At 39.1% G+C, this 15,852-nt stretch overlaps 3 protein-coding genes across 3 annotated transcripts; 1 reads left to right on the forward strand and 2 right to left on the reverse strand.

Moving 5' to 3' along the window:
• Positions 1-2,803: 2,803 nt before the first annotated feature.
• Positions 2,804-4,554, forward strand: LOC308684235 (adenosine receptor A1-like; the record flags this gene model as incomplete). The annotated part of the gene is made up of 2 exons (XM_081355350.1): positions 2,804-3,678; positions 4,100-4,554. 2 exons carry the CDS (start codon positions 2,804-2,806, stop codon positions 4,143-4,145), a joined length of 921 nt encoding a protein of 306 aa, XP_081211476.1. The 3' UTR covers positions 4,146-4,554.
• A 4,549-nt stretch (positions 4,555-9,103) lies between these two features.
• On the reverse strand, positions 9,104-10,886 carry LOC308684806 (adenosine receptor A3-like). Its single transcript, XM_081356105.1, has 2 exons — positions 9,939-10,886; positions 9,104-9,393 (listed from the first exon to the last, which is right to left on the reverse strand). The coding sequence occupies exons 1-2, from the start codon at positions 10,811-10,813 to the stop codon at positions 9,351-9,353; spliced, it is 918 nt and encodes a 305-aa protein (XP_081212231.1). The 5' UTR covers positions 10,814-10,886; the 3' UTR covers positions 9,104-9,350.
• A 1,495-nt stretch (positions 10,887-12,381) lies between these two features.
• On the reverse strand, positions 12,382-13,260 carry LOC308684236 (adenosine receptor A3-like; the record flags this gene model as incomplete). The annotated part of the gene is made up of 1 exon (XM_081355351.1): positions 12,382-13,260. One exon carries the CDS (start codon positions 13,258-13,260, stop codon positions 12,382-12,384), a length of 879 nt encoding a protein of 292 aa, XP_081211477.1.
• Between the last annotated feature and the right edge of the window lie 2,592 nt (positions 13,261-15,852).

Here is a 15,852-nt window from a genome sequence, read left to right on the forward strand (position 1 = left end):
TTAGATTTGCTCTGCAAGTAGTCTGGCAAAGAGCTCATTCAAGCCGATTTCTAATCCGTCCAAATCGAGGCACCAATCAGAAACGTTGAGGCGGGCTTTACACAATGACAATCGCTCTGATTGGTTTTAGGTCTATCCAATTGCGCCCAGAGGCATTTGAGCGACGTCCGTTGGTGAAGCGCAGCAACTTTTAAATGCATTATTATATTCAGATTGCAAACACATGAGGACAGTGTCCATGAAAGACCCACTGGCAGATGAACGTGCTACTACATTTCTCTCCGAAACGGTAGGAAATTACATTAGATTTAATAGAGGATTTTAACTGTGACAAGATGATTGACAGGGCAGTTTACGGGACAGGATGCACAAATCCGTCCGATAAAGATGATGAAGTAGTATGTCCCAAAGCTTGCCTGCTTTTTTGCTACACATTCAAAAGTAAATACCTTTTCTTCACAGAAAGAGTACATACTTTTATGGCGTAGTGTAACTTAGGCGAATTGGGTGTAAAGCATATGGCTTTACACGATGACGATCGCTCTGATTGGTTTTAGGTCTATCCAATTGCACCCAGAGGCATCTGAGCGACGTCCGTTGGTGACGCCCCTTTGGAAATTAGTTATTAAAGCTTTGCCAGACCATAACTCAGTTACTGAGAATGGTCTGGTTTCAACCAGGCTACTGCGCTGCCATAATCAACTTGAATCATCCATCCATCCATTTTCCAAACCGCTGGTCCAGTGCAATATCATACAGGTATAATTCCTTTTTAATTGATTATTACATTTTTTGATTAAAGTTTGCCAATGCTAGTTTCCATGACAGAGCTCAAGATAAATCTTTTCATCTTACTACTAAAGCTGCCAGTTTGCAAAGTTTCAAATGATTATTAAAAAGCAAGCACAAACTATGCAAAAGCGGCAGCAGTTTCGGCACAGTCAGTGTCTGAATTCACTCTCTCGTTTTCATTCCCTCCTTCAAGTGGACTATATTAGTGAAGTAATGTAGGGAATAGTGAATGAGGGTGCAGGTGGCAATTTCGAACACAGCCCAAAGTCTACTAACGAGCTGATGAGTTGAATCAGGTGTGCTTCCAGTAACGAGGTAGAAAAACACTAAATTGCTGCGTCCTGATTCAGAGGCTGCATCCTTCGAAGGACAGTCTGGCCTATGGAGGATTGTTCTTGTCGCCTAGAAACCGTGACAGCTTCTGTTTTTTTTACTGGACTTTTTGAAAGTTACATTCAATTGTCTGACTAAAAACAAGGTTTACAACCTGTCTAAATATGTTCACTTTGGTCCATTTCTGTACAAATACTAAAGAGAACAAACTTTATAAAATCGCATCTCTAGCCCTGTTTCCACTGGAACTACCTGGAACAATTTGTCACAGGAACTTTCCCCCCCAAGACCTGTTGTTGTCTGTGTTTCCATTGCGGTCTAAAGTACCATGAAGTTTAGGCAAATTAGTCTAGTGACATAGGACTGCGCACGACTTTTCAGTTCCCGCTGGATTTTGTCCTCCGCATATAAACTTAAGCCAACATGAACCTCGTCGTCGGTCCATCGGTTCTATTTTTTAAACTCCATTGTTGATTCGAATTGCAAACAACTCTTACTGCCCGCACCTCAACAGACCGCAAAAAAATGCTGATTGAAATAAAATGCAGCATGGAGTAAACCAATCAAAATGCTGCATGAACTCAACCAATCAGCATGTTCAGTGCCCAAGTCCCACCCCCAAAAGTTCCTGAACTTTGAAAAAGTACTATCTCGCGCAAGGATTTTCTGAGGGGAAAACTTTTACCTGGAACTTCATTTAAACCCTGGTTCCTGCAATTAAAAACACACAGAGTACCACCTCAAAGCCCCTAGGTCCTGGGGATAGTTCCTGCGGTGGAAATACGGTTTCTGTAAAATATAAGAACACATTTGAACTGCTTTAAAACTTTTTTTTAATTACATTTGTATCATTAGATATTCAAGTCATTTAAAACCCAATACTTACATTTAAAAGGGCAATCCAGCAATTTCTCTCCAAAAATCCTGTCATCACCGGCACGCAATGAATTCTGCAAGGCAAGGCTGCGAAGGATCCATCTGTTGATTCCTTTATTGCCCAGGAAACGAAGGACAAATTTTGAGGCCGTATTTGAAGGAGCCTTCGTATTGGGACAGCCTTCGTCATGCCGCTGTGATGCAGTCGGCCTTTGTCTTCAATTCCATCCCTTCTCCAACGCACCTTTAAATTAATCCTTAACACTTTGATTAGCTGGTAGCTGTTGTTTGACTACCCCTGTCCTAGAGTGATTAGTAATAGCATTTAGGTTCAGATGATTGGCTCAAACAAAACAGCAGAATTGAGCAAAGATGGTGTACATTTTACATACTTCAAATTGTGGATAAAGTTGTAGCAAAATGTAAACTGCTACCAACATTAGGGTTATTATTGCTGCGGGACATTACCTAAGCACACTATATGAATGTTGCATATGAATAAAAATGTTGACACATCTATGCAAGGCCATCGGATCTCTTTCAGAAAGAATTAAAAGTTTTAGATTTGAGAAAAACACCAGTGCAATTTAGATACATTTCATTCAGCATGCTACAAGAAGTTCTTATCATCGGATTCTTATGCTCCAATTAACATTTTTAAAGTAAAATCTTATTAGCTTGTTGTTTTGATGATCATCTGTCCCAGGAGAAACTTAATGAGATCACCTTCGTTCTTGCGCGTTTTTAAAAGCATTGCAATGGCTCTATTCTTTCTCTTATAGCTGTATTACTCTTATCACTCATGAATATTTCTCAGAGCAATGTGGGTCTTGGCACCGTGCTGCCCCTTACTAGTTTCGAGAACGTGCTTTTGTTTCTCTTCAATGTAATTCTCGCCACCGCCATCATTTTCCTCAACGTGTCCGTGTTTCTCTCCATCATGATGAACAGATCCCTGCGCAGCGAGAACCGCTTCATGTACATGCTCAGCACGAGTCTCAGTGACTTCTGCTCGGGCGTCTCCTATTATTATGCTGGAGTTCTGGATGTACGAGATTATTATGAATCCCCGACACGCACTTTCTATATCGTTCCCACTTTCCTGGGTCTGTCCTATATGGCGATTCTGGCCGCTCAGGCGGACCGGTACCACGCGGTCTCCGCGCCTTTCAAATACTCGCAGCGCATGACCCGAAACAGAACATTACTGGTGATTCTGGCCTACTGGCTTTATGCTTTTTTGATTGTGGCTGTTCATAATCTGGTGCCTGTTGGGGCCGCAAGGAGAGTGACGAGTTTTGGTACTTTTGTGGCGAACATTTTCACCGTCGTTATCATGATTGTCTTGAACGTCAAGCTGTTTTTCATCGCCAGATTTCAGCTAGAACGGGAACCGGCGAGCGCGGAACGGGACGGCAAGCGCGCGTCCGTTTACCTCATTATAATAGTGGCTGTATGTTTTTTGATCGCATGGTTGCCAATTTTTCTTCATGTTATTGCGTGTAACTTCGCGGGGTCCACGTGCTACGCGTTCAGAAATGAGGGTTCAGACCCTCTGCGCGTTCTGCCCCGGGTGAATGCAGTTCTGACTCCCTTATTGTATATCAGGGGCTGTTCTGCACTAAGGAGCACCCTACTAAGTAAAGTCTGGAGAACAGCATGCTGCAAGAGAAAAGGGTAAACTCTCCCAAGTTCTCTCCGTATCTCTTGCACACACTGGTGAAATATGAATGTAGGCCTAATAACCAGACTATCTCTGAGACATTATTTTTTTAATAAACTCACGTATTGGTGGTTTATTTATTTTTTAATTCAAAACAAACATATGCTAATTGTCAAATGTTTATTTCTTATTATTAAAATGATGTATTTTATACATTAACTCTAATGGGCTGTATTTTGTATCATTTTAAGTAGCCTATTATATAGCCTATATTAAATGTTTATAACATTTATAAATATTAACAATATTAATATTGCCTTTCTGGTAGAGCTGTGACTAGTTAGGCATGTAGGCCTTTTGTCACACATTAAAAGGACACTGAATATCTTTGAAGAACTTTGGCCTTTAAAGCTTTTCTTTCACTTTTTTTCTCAGTGTGAACCCTCTGTCAGTGAATGAAGCTGTTGTCTTCAAGATGTGATCTTACAAGCCAAAGCATGAAAGGAAAAGTTTAAAGATCAAGTGCCACGTGAAAATCAAATCTCACTTTACATATGCTTCTAGCTGTTATCTGGTTTCTGAAAACCCAACAAGTCACATTTCTTGTAATATCACAAGATATCTCAAATGTCACAGATGCTGGCAGGATGTGGGTGCGGCTGTTTATGGAAAACTTGAAATTGTCAATAACTTTTATCAATATTCCTTGAATATTTGTTATGCCTCCTTCTCCACGTGGCATGAACATGCAATATTCATGAGATAGAAATAATAAAATGGGCTATTTTACATGCATCTTTGCTAGATTTAATTGTCTGAAAAATGTAACTCTTACTGCTATCAGAATAATTTATCAATAAATTCCACATGGCCTTGTGGTTCATACATCATATCATGACTTGAATGTTTCAAAGTTTATTCCAGTCATCTTTACTTTAAAGAAAGAAAATTAACCCAAAACACAATTCAGATATTGTGTAGGCTACAATGTGTAGATCTTTTTTATTGTGTGTGCGATTTTTAGTAGGCTATCAGTGAATGTTTTAATGATCATAACAGAGAGAAAATGTTAACAAACTTATAGGCTATATGTATATGATTAATATCTAACTGGACATTTAAATAAAGTATTTTGTCATTTAATCAGATGATTCCGTGTAATTTGTAAATATAAACCATATGGGAAAATTCTGAAGAACGAGGAGATGACAGGGACAGTGCGAAATTTCTGAGGTAGGCCTAATGTTTATATCATGACAAATGATATCACCGTTTTATGAAAATAATATATTAGTGATATTATTGGTCATTAAAGTAAAGGTTAACTAAAATGAGTTTGATAGAAAAACAACGAAGAGAGCTAGCTAGCTAATGCTTCCGTTTTTCAATCCCCCGTTCTTGAATCACGTCGATCATTTTTTATTTTGATGAAATATGAATATGATTTAAGCATTTTTAGCCAAATGTGTTAGAGGTACTAGTATGGTTAATTTTCAATATTTAACAATAAGGCTTTCGGTGGGCACTTAAACCTTATTTTTCAAAACAAACAAAAAAAGGCCCACCATACCTGTCTCCCTTTTTTTACTCAGTCCATTTGCATTCTTGGGATATTTACATGGCAAACATCACATATGAAACACACAAAAGCTTTGAAAAGCTGTTAGCAAACACACACAATCATCTCCATTGTTGTTTTTAGACTTTTTCTGGCGTACACCCATGGAAATACGAAAAAGCAATCACCCGTGCTTAATGTAAAGTGATGGTCTTATTCTCATAGGGGGGAGTGTTTTCTCCCACCTGTTTTCCACCTTGCTATCTATTCAGTGCACTTGATTCTCCCTTCACCCATTCATAAGAGATTGGATAATTAGCAGCTTAATTATACCTACAGCTGAGTCCTGTGTGGCCATAAAGCTGTTAGGATTGTCAATCGACTAATAAACATGTCAAAACACACACACACACAAAGTCAGGATCCTGTCAGAAGCATTTATTTTCACCTGGGTGTTTTGGGATGTAAATAAACACCTGGGAAGGTGACTTTTGTTTAACAGATTATCAAGGGACATAAAAGCATCTTTATCATTACTATGGTTAACCAGGCAGAGCAAATGTACAGTGACTGATCATAACATCGCTCTGTTTTTAAAGTTCATAGGGAATCTATTGGGGACTTATTATGACTGTGATGATGATCGTGGTAATTGCAGCAGCTGAGCTAATGAACACAGTCATGGAGTTAAAATGGACAAAAAGACATGAATTTGAAAGCAGGAACTACTTTTGCGTATATTGATGGGCTTTATTCTAATACACAAAGCCACTCATGACTCATGTGTACTATTTATACTTAATATGTATACCAACAAGTGCATTTTGGAAACATTGCACTCCTTTTTTTTAGGATTTTATACATTTTTAATAGTGAGTTATATTTAAATACAGGGGTTGGACAATGAAACTGAAACACTGGCCAATAGTGTTGGAGGATTCACGCTTGTATATGCGCGGCCTGGTGGCCAATCTTCTCTGATTTTACATTACATCAGTAAGAGCCGAGTGTGAAGGCTGAATTACCAGAGCAATAGCACAGCTGCACATTCAATATATCACACACAACACAACGGGAGACACGTAAGAGGTAAAAAGAGGACATATTGTTGGTGTGCGACTCGCTGGCTCATCTGTGACCAGGACAGTCTTTGTGGTGTGTCGAGAGCTATGCTATACAGGGTAATGTTGGCAAACCACCATGTAGGATGCTGAGAGGGATGTAACCCTGTCTCCAAAAAACATAAAACCACAACTGAATAGGCTAAATACATACATCCACTCTCCTGTTTACACCAAAACTGTTTGTTCGAAGTCAATATTCATGATCGAGCTGCTATAGCCAAACCTTTGGTCACTCGTGCCAATGCCAAATCTCAGTTTCATTGGTGCCAACAGTGAAAATCTGAACAATGTGAAACATGTATTGTTCTCTGATGAGTACTCTGACATCCGTGAGAGTTACAGTGTAGAGAAGAACCAAAGAGGCTGAACCCGGACTGTTGCTGTCCAGAGTGAAGCTCGGGATGAATCAGTGATGGTTTGGGCTTCAATATCATGGCATTCTCTACTGTACTTGATGGATGCGTCTCTTCCAAGGATTTGTGAACCATTCTGGAGGACAGTGCATCTAATGGTTCAAACATTGTACCCTGAAGGGGAGCCGTGTATCAGCATGATAATACACCAATACACACAGCAAGACTGGTGACAGAATGGTTTGATGAACATGAAAGTGACGTTGAACATCTCCCAGGCCCGCACATTCACCAGATCTAAATATTTTTCAGCTAAGTTGGGGTATTTTGGAGGAGCGATGTTTTCCTCCACCAGCATCACATAGTGACCCGGACACGGTTCTGAAAGAGGAACAGCTCAAAATCCCTCGGTCCACTGTGAAGGACTTGTATCTGTCATTCCCAAGATGAACTGATGCCGTATTGGCTGCAAAAGGAGGCCCTACACCATACTACATTATTATTAATTATTATTATTCATCATCCAACCCGTGTGTGATTTCAGAAAGAAGCAAATAATCTGAGGCAAATGCAGAGTGGTGGTTAACAGGTTTTGGAGGAACAGGAATATTATGGATGTTGAGAAAGGTGCAATTTAGTACCATCTAAAATAAATACTTGTAAGTGAAAAAGATTTGAAACACTTCTCAATTTTGATCTTAAAATGTCTGTGACCCTTTATTTCTGACACGGCCAAGTTTCACATTTCTAAATAAAAATAAACATTTTAAACGATTGTCACTTTAACTTACACAAACTTACAGATTGTCACTAAATGATGACAAATAAAATAGTTCCATACCCTTGTCTCAACACATCTCCTCAACCATGCAGCTTATAGCATTGGAGGGAAACAGGCATATAAGAATAAGGCTACATGAGAGGTGGTCTTCATTCCAGATTTCTCTGTTCCCCATTTCTCCTCCCTCACCCCCATCATGCCTCTATGTTTCTCTGAGTCAGTACAGTAAGGATTGAGCTTATATACACCACTGAGGGATTTACAACTTCCTTGTACGACTGACTAATTAATACTTATGAATCAGTGTATAATGCAGGGTTTCTCAAACTCGGTCCTGAAGGGCCACTGTCCTGGGGTGCGTTTCCCGAAAGCATCGTTGGCCAACTATGGTCGCAAGTTCATCGCAATGTCCATTGAACTCTATTGGTAACGACGGAACTTGCGACCATAGTTGGCCAACGATGCTTTCGGGAAACGCACCCCTGCACAGTTTAGCTCCAACCCTGATCAAACACACCTAGCTGTGAGTTTCTAGTGATCCTGAAGACATTGATTACTTGCTCAGGTGTGTTTGATCAGTGTTGGAGCTAAACTCTGCAGGACAGCGGCCCTCCAGGACCGAGTTTGAGGAACCCTGGTATAATGGATTATGAGCATGCAGATTAAATAAGCAAATGCATGACATATAAGTAATTATAAAAATAACATAAATAATAACTGTTCTTATAATGAAGTATAGTCTTAATGAGTCTTCATAAATATATTTATAGTAATAATTCATTATAAGCATGGTCTTCATCGAAAGTTAGTGAATTTGGCAGTGTGCTGGCTATATAAATTTATAATAGAATTAAAGAGCTACACTTCTTTTACAACTTTGACATCGTCTCCACACACACATAGGTTTAACCCAAATTGTCTGAAGTGCAAAGTCGAAGAGGGTGACTTTGGTCACTGCACTTAAAGCCTATTGGGTACAGATTTGTAGGAGACTTATATTTAATACACAATGTGATCTCAATCCACTTTACTGTTTGTTAGGTGCTGATGATAATAATAAAGAGTGCTTCAAATAGGAAATTGTTTAATCTCCTTACTTATGCTGCCCGTACTCTCAGAAAAAAAGGTACAAAAGCTGTCACTGTGGCGCTACCTTTTCAAAAGGTACACGTTTGTACCTAAAGAGTGCATATTAGTCCCTTTTGTATGAGCTTTTGTACCTTTTTTTTCTTAGAGCATTGTACTGGATCTCTGATAAACCGCAGACAGTGTTGGAGTGGCATCAAGTTATATTTGATTTTCTTTCACTGGAATATATTTACTGGTCAAAAGGGAAAATGGATATGTTTTATCAGACTCCTTTCTTTTAAGTGTCCCAGGATGTCACATATCTTTTTGCAAAAACTTGGCAGGTCAACATGAACCTATTTTTTTTTGTTGTTGCTGTTGTTTGTTTTTTAAAAATGCAACTTGTATGTATGAATGTACTTGTGATCTTGAAGAATAAATAAAAAAAAACAGGATAAAAATTTTTAAATTGTCTTTGGATACATAAATAGATTCACAGGAAACTGGATGCAAATCACTCTTATAGCTAGTACAAACAGATTTCACACACACAATGTCATCCTGGCACTTTATATAATTCATCTGCCTTCAAGTTAGTCGAAAGTCAAATTGAAATGCTTAGGCAATAATACATTAGCTCTAATATAATGCTACTATTTCAAGATACAAGACATGTCAAGCGGGGGAAAAAGGACACGGACATGAAACAGCTCATACTTGTGTTTTAGATTTACAAATGTTTATTGAATAAAGCCTTTTTAAAAGTCAATTTGCTTGTGGTAGGTGATCTCGAAGTTCAATGCTACATCCCGTCTTCAGTTTTCTGTATATTCTGTGGTTTCACTCTGAGAAGAGATAAGAGATCTTTTTCTGTTATACACCAAACATATGAGTGAAACAAAGGAAATAAGGCTATGCGTGATATTATCTTTCATGTGCATCAAAAATAAGCAACATTTTAAATAAAAAAATACATACAGAACTGCTGTGTATCATGTTTGTTAGTCTGGATCTAATGGACTAACAAAAGTGCAGACCAGCTCCACAGCTTCTGACCCTGGAATTTCCATGATTTTTCCACTCATTTGTCATTACTGGATACAGATTTCATTTATATAGCCTGATCTCTACAGAAAGAGTATTCTATGACTTTTCTTATATACAGGCCTACACAAAAAATCAGTGCATATATTAATTTATTTACAGTTTTCCGTATTTCTTGTTTTACACCTGTATTTTGACAGTAGCCTAATATTACTGGATTATGTCCGGACTCCATAAACTGCCAGTACTGTTTCAGTTGTTTTATGGATTTGTTTCTATCAGTTTATCCTTATTTTCAGATGTCCCGTGTGAAAGTGCCTGTGCATGTGTGTGATATTGGATTTACCCTTTTATCCTGCAGCATGGTGTTCTCCAGACTTTAATGAATATAGTGCTCCTGAGTGCAGAACAGCCCCTGATGTACAACACGGGTGTGATGATCGCATTGAGACGGGCCAAAATGCGCATAGGGTCTGTGCCATTATTTTTAAACAGATAGCACGGAGTCCCCCTAAAAGTGCACACAGTTGAATGAAGAAACAATGGCAACCACGCGATCAGAAAACACATGGCCACTATTATAATGAGGTAAACGGACGCGCGCTTGTTGTCCCGTTCCGCGCTCGTCGGTTCGCGTTCTAGCTGAAATCTGGCGATGAAAAACAGCTTGATGTTCAAGCCAATCATGATAATGACAGAGATAATGTTCGCCACTAAAGTACCAAAGCCCGTCACTTTTTCAGCGACCCCAAAAGGCACCAGATTATTAACAGCCACCATCAAAAAAGCATAAAGCCAGTAGGCCAGAATCACCAGTAATGTTCTGTTTCGGGTCATGTGCTGCGAGTATTTGAAAGGCGCAGAGACCGCGTGGTACCGGTCCGCCTGAGCGGCCAGAATCGCCATATAGGACAGACCCAGGAAAGTGGGAACGATATAGAAAGTGCCTGTCGGGGAGCCATTATACTCTCGTACATCCAGAACTCCAGAATAATAATAGGAGACGCCCGAGCAGAAGTCACTGAGACTCGTGCTGAGCATGTACATGAAGCGGTTCTCGCTGCGCAGGGATCTGTTCATCATGATGGCGAGAAACACGGACACGTTGAGGAAAATGATGGCGGTGGCGTGAAATACATTGAAGAGAAACAAAAGCACGTTCTCGAAACTAGTAAGAGGCAGCACGGTGCCAAGACCCACATTGCTCTGAGAAATATTCATGAGTGATTAGGGTATCAGTGAACGCAGGTGTAGTGGAACTCAGACATCGCTGATGAATGATTAGCGCGCGACTGAACTCAAACGCTGGTGTGGGGCGTTTTTAAAATGAAGTGAAGGTCTCACTGGGACTCACGTGGCAGGCTCGTGGAAGTTTCAGGGCCTGTTTTAATTAACTGTCTCCATATAGAAATGAGCGCACATAACAAGACAATAAAGTAGCCTATTTTCCATTCCATATCTATTTTTCTTTTTTATAGTTAGCAATTTATGGGGCAATATTAATTGTCTTAATTTGCAATAATTTGCTGGTACTCAAATAATTTTTTTTTTTTTAAATGACCTCAGCCAGGGAATTTTTACTTATGTGTTTATTGATCTTAGGGCATGAAAAACAAGATTTTAACTTTTTGATGTAACAAATAAAGTAATGCATTACAAGTAACGTGCATTATTTAATCAGATTACTTTTTTATGTAATAAGTAAAACATCACAAGTAACATGCATAACGCAATCAGATTACCTTTTTGATGTAACAAGTAAAGCAATACAAATAAAATGCATAACGTAATCAGATTACTTTTTGATGTAAGTAGCGAATTAAAAGTATTGTACATTACAGAATCAGATTTCTTTCTTGATGTAACAAAAAAAGCATTACAAGTAATGTGCATTACATGGGGGGGGGGGGATTCTGGAAACCACTGCCGCTTCAATATCCTTTTGAGTGATTTGTGATGAGTGATATAATCAAGGTATGAATCAATATTTATCCTTCTACATATTAAATGATTTGAATGACTTCAAGCTTATGAGATTTACATGACTGTTAACTGTAATGTGCTCTCCTCATATTTTTGAGAGAGGAATACAATATGTTAAAACATATATTTACTCTTCTAGCTGACCAAGACACTCACTCCAGCTTGTGTCCTAAATGTGACCAATTCTTAGTTAAAGCATTTTCTTTACTTTTCATCATCAGTACTTGTGATCTTGAAGAATAAAAAAAAAAAAGGATAAAAAAAATTAAATTGTCTTTGGATACATAAATAGATTCACAGGAAACTGGATGCAAATCACTCTTATAGTACAAACAGATTTCACACAATGTCATCCTGGCACTTTATATAATTCATCTGCCTTCAAGTTAGTCAAAAGTCACACTGAAATGCTTAGGCAATAATATATTTTCTCTAATATAATGCTACTATTTCAAGATACAAGACATGACAAGCGGGGAAAAAAAGGACACGGACATGAAACAGCTCATACTTGTGTTTTAGATTTACAAATTGAATAAAGCCTTTTTAAAAGTCAATTTGCTGGTGGGAAGTGATCTCGAAGATCGATGCTACATTCTGTCTTCAGTTTTCTATATTCTGTGGTTTCACTCTGAGAAGAGATAAGAGATCTTTTTCCGTTATACACCAAACATATGAGCGAAACAAAGGAAATAAGGCTATGCGTAAAGGCTACCCGTTTTTTTTTATGGATTTGTTTCTATCAGTTTATCCTTATTTTCAGATGTCCCGTGTGAAAGTGCCTGTGCATGTGTGTGATATTGGATTTACCCTTTTATCCTGCAGCATGGTGTTCTCCAGACTTTAATGAATATAGTGCTCCTGAGTGCAGAACAGCCCCTGATGTACAACACGGGTGTGATGATCGCATTGAGACGGGACAAAATGCGCATAGGGTCTGTGCCATTATTTTTAAACAGATAGCACGGAGTCCCCCTAAAAGTGCACACAGTTGAATGAAGAAACAATGGCAACCACGCGATCAGAAAACACATGGCCACTATTATAATGAGGAAAACGGACGCGCGCTTGTTGTCCCGTTCCGCGCTCGCCGGTTCGCGTTCTAGCTGAAATCTGGCGATGAAAAACAGCTTGATGTTCAAGCCAATCATAATAATGACAGAGATAATATTCGCCACAAAAGTACCAAAGCCCGTCACTTTTTCAGCGACCCCAGCAGTCACCAGATTATGAACAGCCACCATCAAAAAAGCATAAAGCCAGTAGGCCAGAATCACCAGTAATGTTCTGTTTCGGGTCATGTGCTGCGAGTATTTGAAAGGCGCAGAGACCGCGTGGTACCGGTCCGCCTGAGCGGCCAGAATCGCCATATAGGACAGACCCAGGAAAGTGGGAACGATATAGAAAGTGCGTGTTGGGGAGCCATAATAATCTCGTACATCCAGAACTCCAGCATAATAATAGGAGACGCCCGAGCAGAAGTCACTGAGACTCGTGCTGAGCATGTACATGAAGCGGTTCTCGCTGCGCAGGGATCTGTTCATCATGATGGAGAGAAACACGGACACGTTGAGGAAAATGATGGCGGTGGCGTGAATTACATTGAAGAGAAACAAAAGCACGTTCTCGAAACTAGTAAGGGGCAGCACGGTGCCAAGACCCACATTGCTCTGAGAAATATTCATGAGTGATAAGAGCGACTGAACTCAGACGCTCGTGTGGGGCGTTTTTAAAATGAAGTGTAGAGTAGGACTCACCGGGACTCACGTGGCAGGTTCGTGGAAGTTTCAGGGCCTGTTTTAATTAACTGTCTGCATATAGAAATGAGCGAACATAAGGGACAATAAAGTATTTTCCATTCCATATCCATTTTTATTTTTTATAGTTGAGTCATTCCACGAAACCAGTATGATTTGAGTCCCTCTGACCTTTTTAAGTGTATTTTACCTATTGGGTCACCAAAATCTATGCTTAAAAGCTTTTTTTGTATCAATTGAAATGTCTCCTTTAATAAAGTTTAAAAATAATGACATACATATTATCTTTATATTAGAAATTATCTTGTTTTTTCAGTTGACACCACCTATTTTGTCATGTCCCTCATGGCCTTCTATGAAAGTGTACTTGGAATATGAATAATATAATTAGAGAAAAATCCACATTTTGCCATTCCCATGAATATCTATCTGTGCTTTTTTGCTGGTAATGTTTTTTTCTTCTAAGTAAATTCATGATTATTCATTAAAATCACATTATTTAGTTCCATCCCTCAGTAATCCCTCAACTCCGTTACACAAACCATTCTCCCCCATAAAACTAATGAACAGATCCTTATGGGACATCAATAACAGGAATTAACATCATAGACGTCTTCTGAACAACATTGTGTGTAGACACAGGCAAGTTACCACCTTCTTTTATAACTATAACTTATTTAGAATTGTGATATTGTGGTTGTCAAGCTCAATGACTTGTTATTTCAACAATATACATGATTTCTTAATACCATGAATGCCATGTGCTTCATTACATGTAGAGCAGTGGCCATTTTCAAGCAAAAAATCACAACCCCGTCACACTCAACCCCGTTACTTTTTTGCCATGAAGCGCGCGCACATGCAAAAAAACACACAAAAACACGTTCGCACACACACACACACACACACACACACACACACACACACACACACACACACACACACACACACACACACTCACACACACACACACACACATAAAAAAAGCACACAAGTAGTATGTTTTATTTTGATGACCTATTTAGTCAGTTTATAATGTTCTAATGTATTTAAAGTTATTGTTGTTTTTCCTGCAGTCGGGTTAATAAAACTTTGTTGCAATTGCAATTTATATCTGTTGTTTTTCTTGGTTACATAATGAAATACAGTGCTCATAGAAAATCTTACAGTGAATTTGAGTAAAAAACAACTATGTATATGTTAAGCTGTATTTGTCTCTTCAACCCTGTTACCATCTTCAACCCTGTTACCTTAGTCTCAACCCCGTCACACCTACATTTTTAGGGCCCAAGCCCTGAAAGGGCGAAGGCCCTATTGTTTCCGTAAGGATTATTATTATTATATATTTTTTTTTTTTTTTTTTTTCTTCATTATTTTATTTTTTTTTTTGCCACTTTTGGGGCCCTTAACATGCTCAAAAACTCTTGAAATTTTGCACACACGTCAGAACCTGCGGCCATCAGGGCCGGGCTGAAGCTGGTACCGGGGCGTGGCAGGGGGGCTCGACAGCGCCCCCTGGAATGGGGTCCGAAAACTTGGTCCATAAATCAAACACGCTTGCATGTAATAATATGAAACTCAGTACACATATAGATCTCATCGGGCCGAACAACTTTCGTGCTCTAAGTTTTACAAAAGCCCAACAGGAAGTCGGTTATTATACGTTGTTTGGAAAACGCATACAATGGAATGTGAAATACTCCTCCTAGGGATTTCATCCGATCGCCACCAAACTCGGTGAGAATAAAGTCAAGACATTGAGGATGAATTCTTGCGAACAGATTTTTGATATCTCGAACGGTTTGGCCGTTAATAATGGGACACAGGAAGTGTGTTATAACTTCTGCATACATTATCTGATCTTGCTGAAACTTCAGCAGTGTATTCGTTGTAAGAGGCCGATCACATGGATGTGACCTTTGTGAGTCAAAGTTATAGCGCCACCAACTGGCAACAGGAAGTGTGTCACTTTCAAAATGCTTTGAAATCACTTTCTTATTTTTACCCGATTTGCTTAAAACTTTATGTGTATAATGTAGACACACGGCAGATGTAGACCTGTGAAAGGATTTTTGATATCTTTAATACTGTTGCCATGGCAACGCTTCAAACTTTAATATTCTTTTTTGATGCTTTTGAGACTCTTAACATACTTGAAATTGCATGAAACTCGACAGACACATCACATTTATAAGCCCGTAGACATGTGCAAAGTTTCAGAAACGGGCGTGGTGAGGGGCTCAGTAGCGCCACCTTTAGTCATAAGTGGGGGGGTTAGTTTTATCAACAGCAACAAAACTTGGTATGTGTATTGTTCTCATCAAGACGGACAACTTTCTAATTTACATTAACCATCTCGGACCAACAGGAAGAGAGATATTTTGGTTTGAATGTGGATTTTCTGAAGAATTTTCTCTCCCTCTCTCTGTGTCTATGTGTGTGTGAGGGGAGGGGGGGAGGGATTTGACTATTGCTTTTATATTGTTAATCAAGGTTTCAGGGGCTTTTGGGGTCCTTAAC

The sequence above is a fragment of the Scardinius erythrophthalmus genome, assembly GCF_964197995.2.
Source record: "Scardinius erythrophthalmus genome assembly, chromosome: 24".
Classification (NCBI taxonomy): domain Eukaryota; kingdom Metazoa; phylum Chordata; class Actinopteri; order Cypriniformes; family Leuciscidae; genus Scardinius; species Scardinius erythrophthalmus.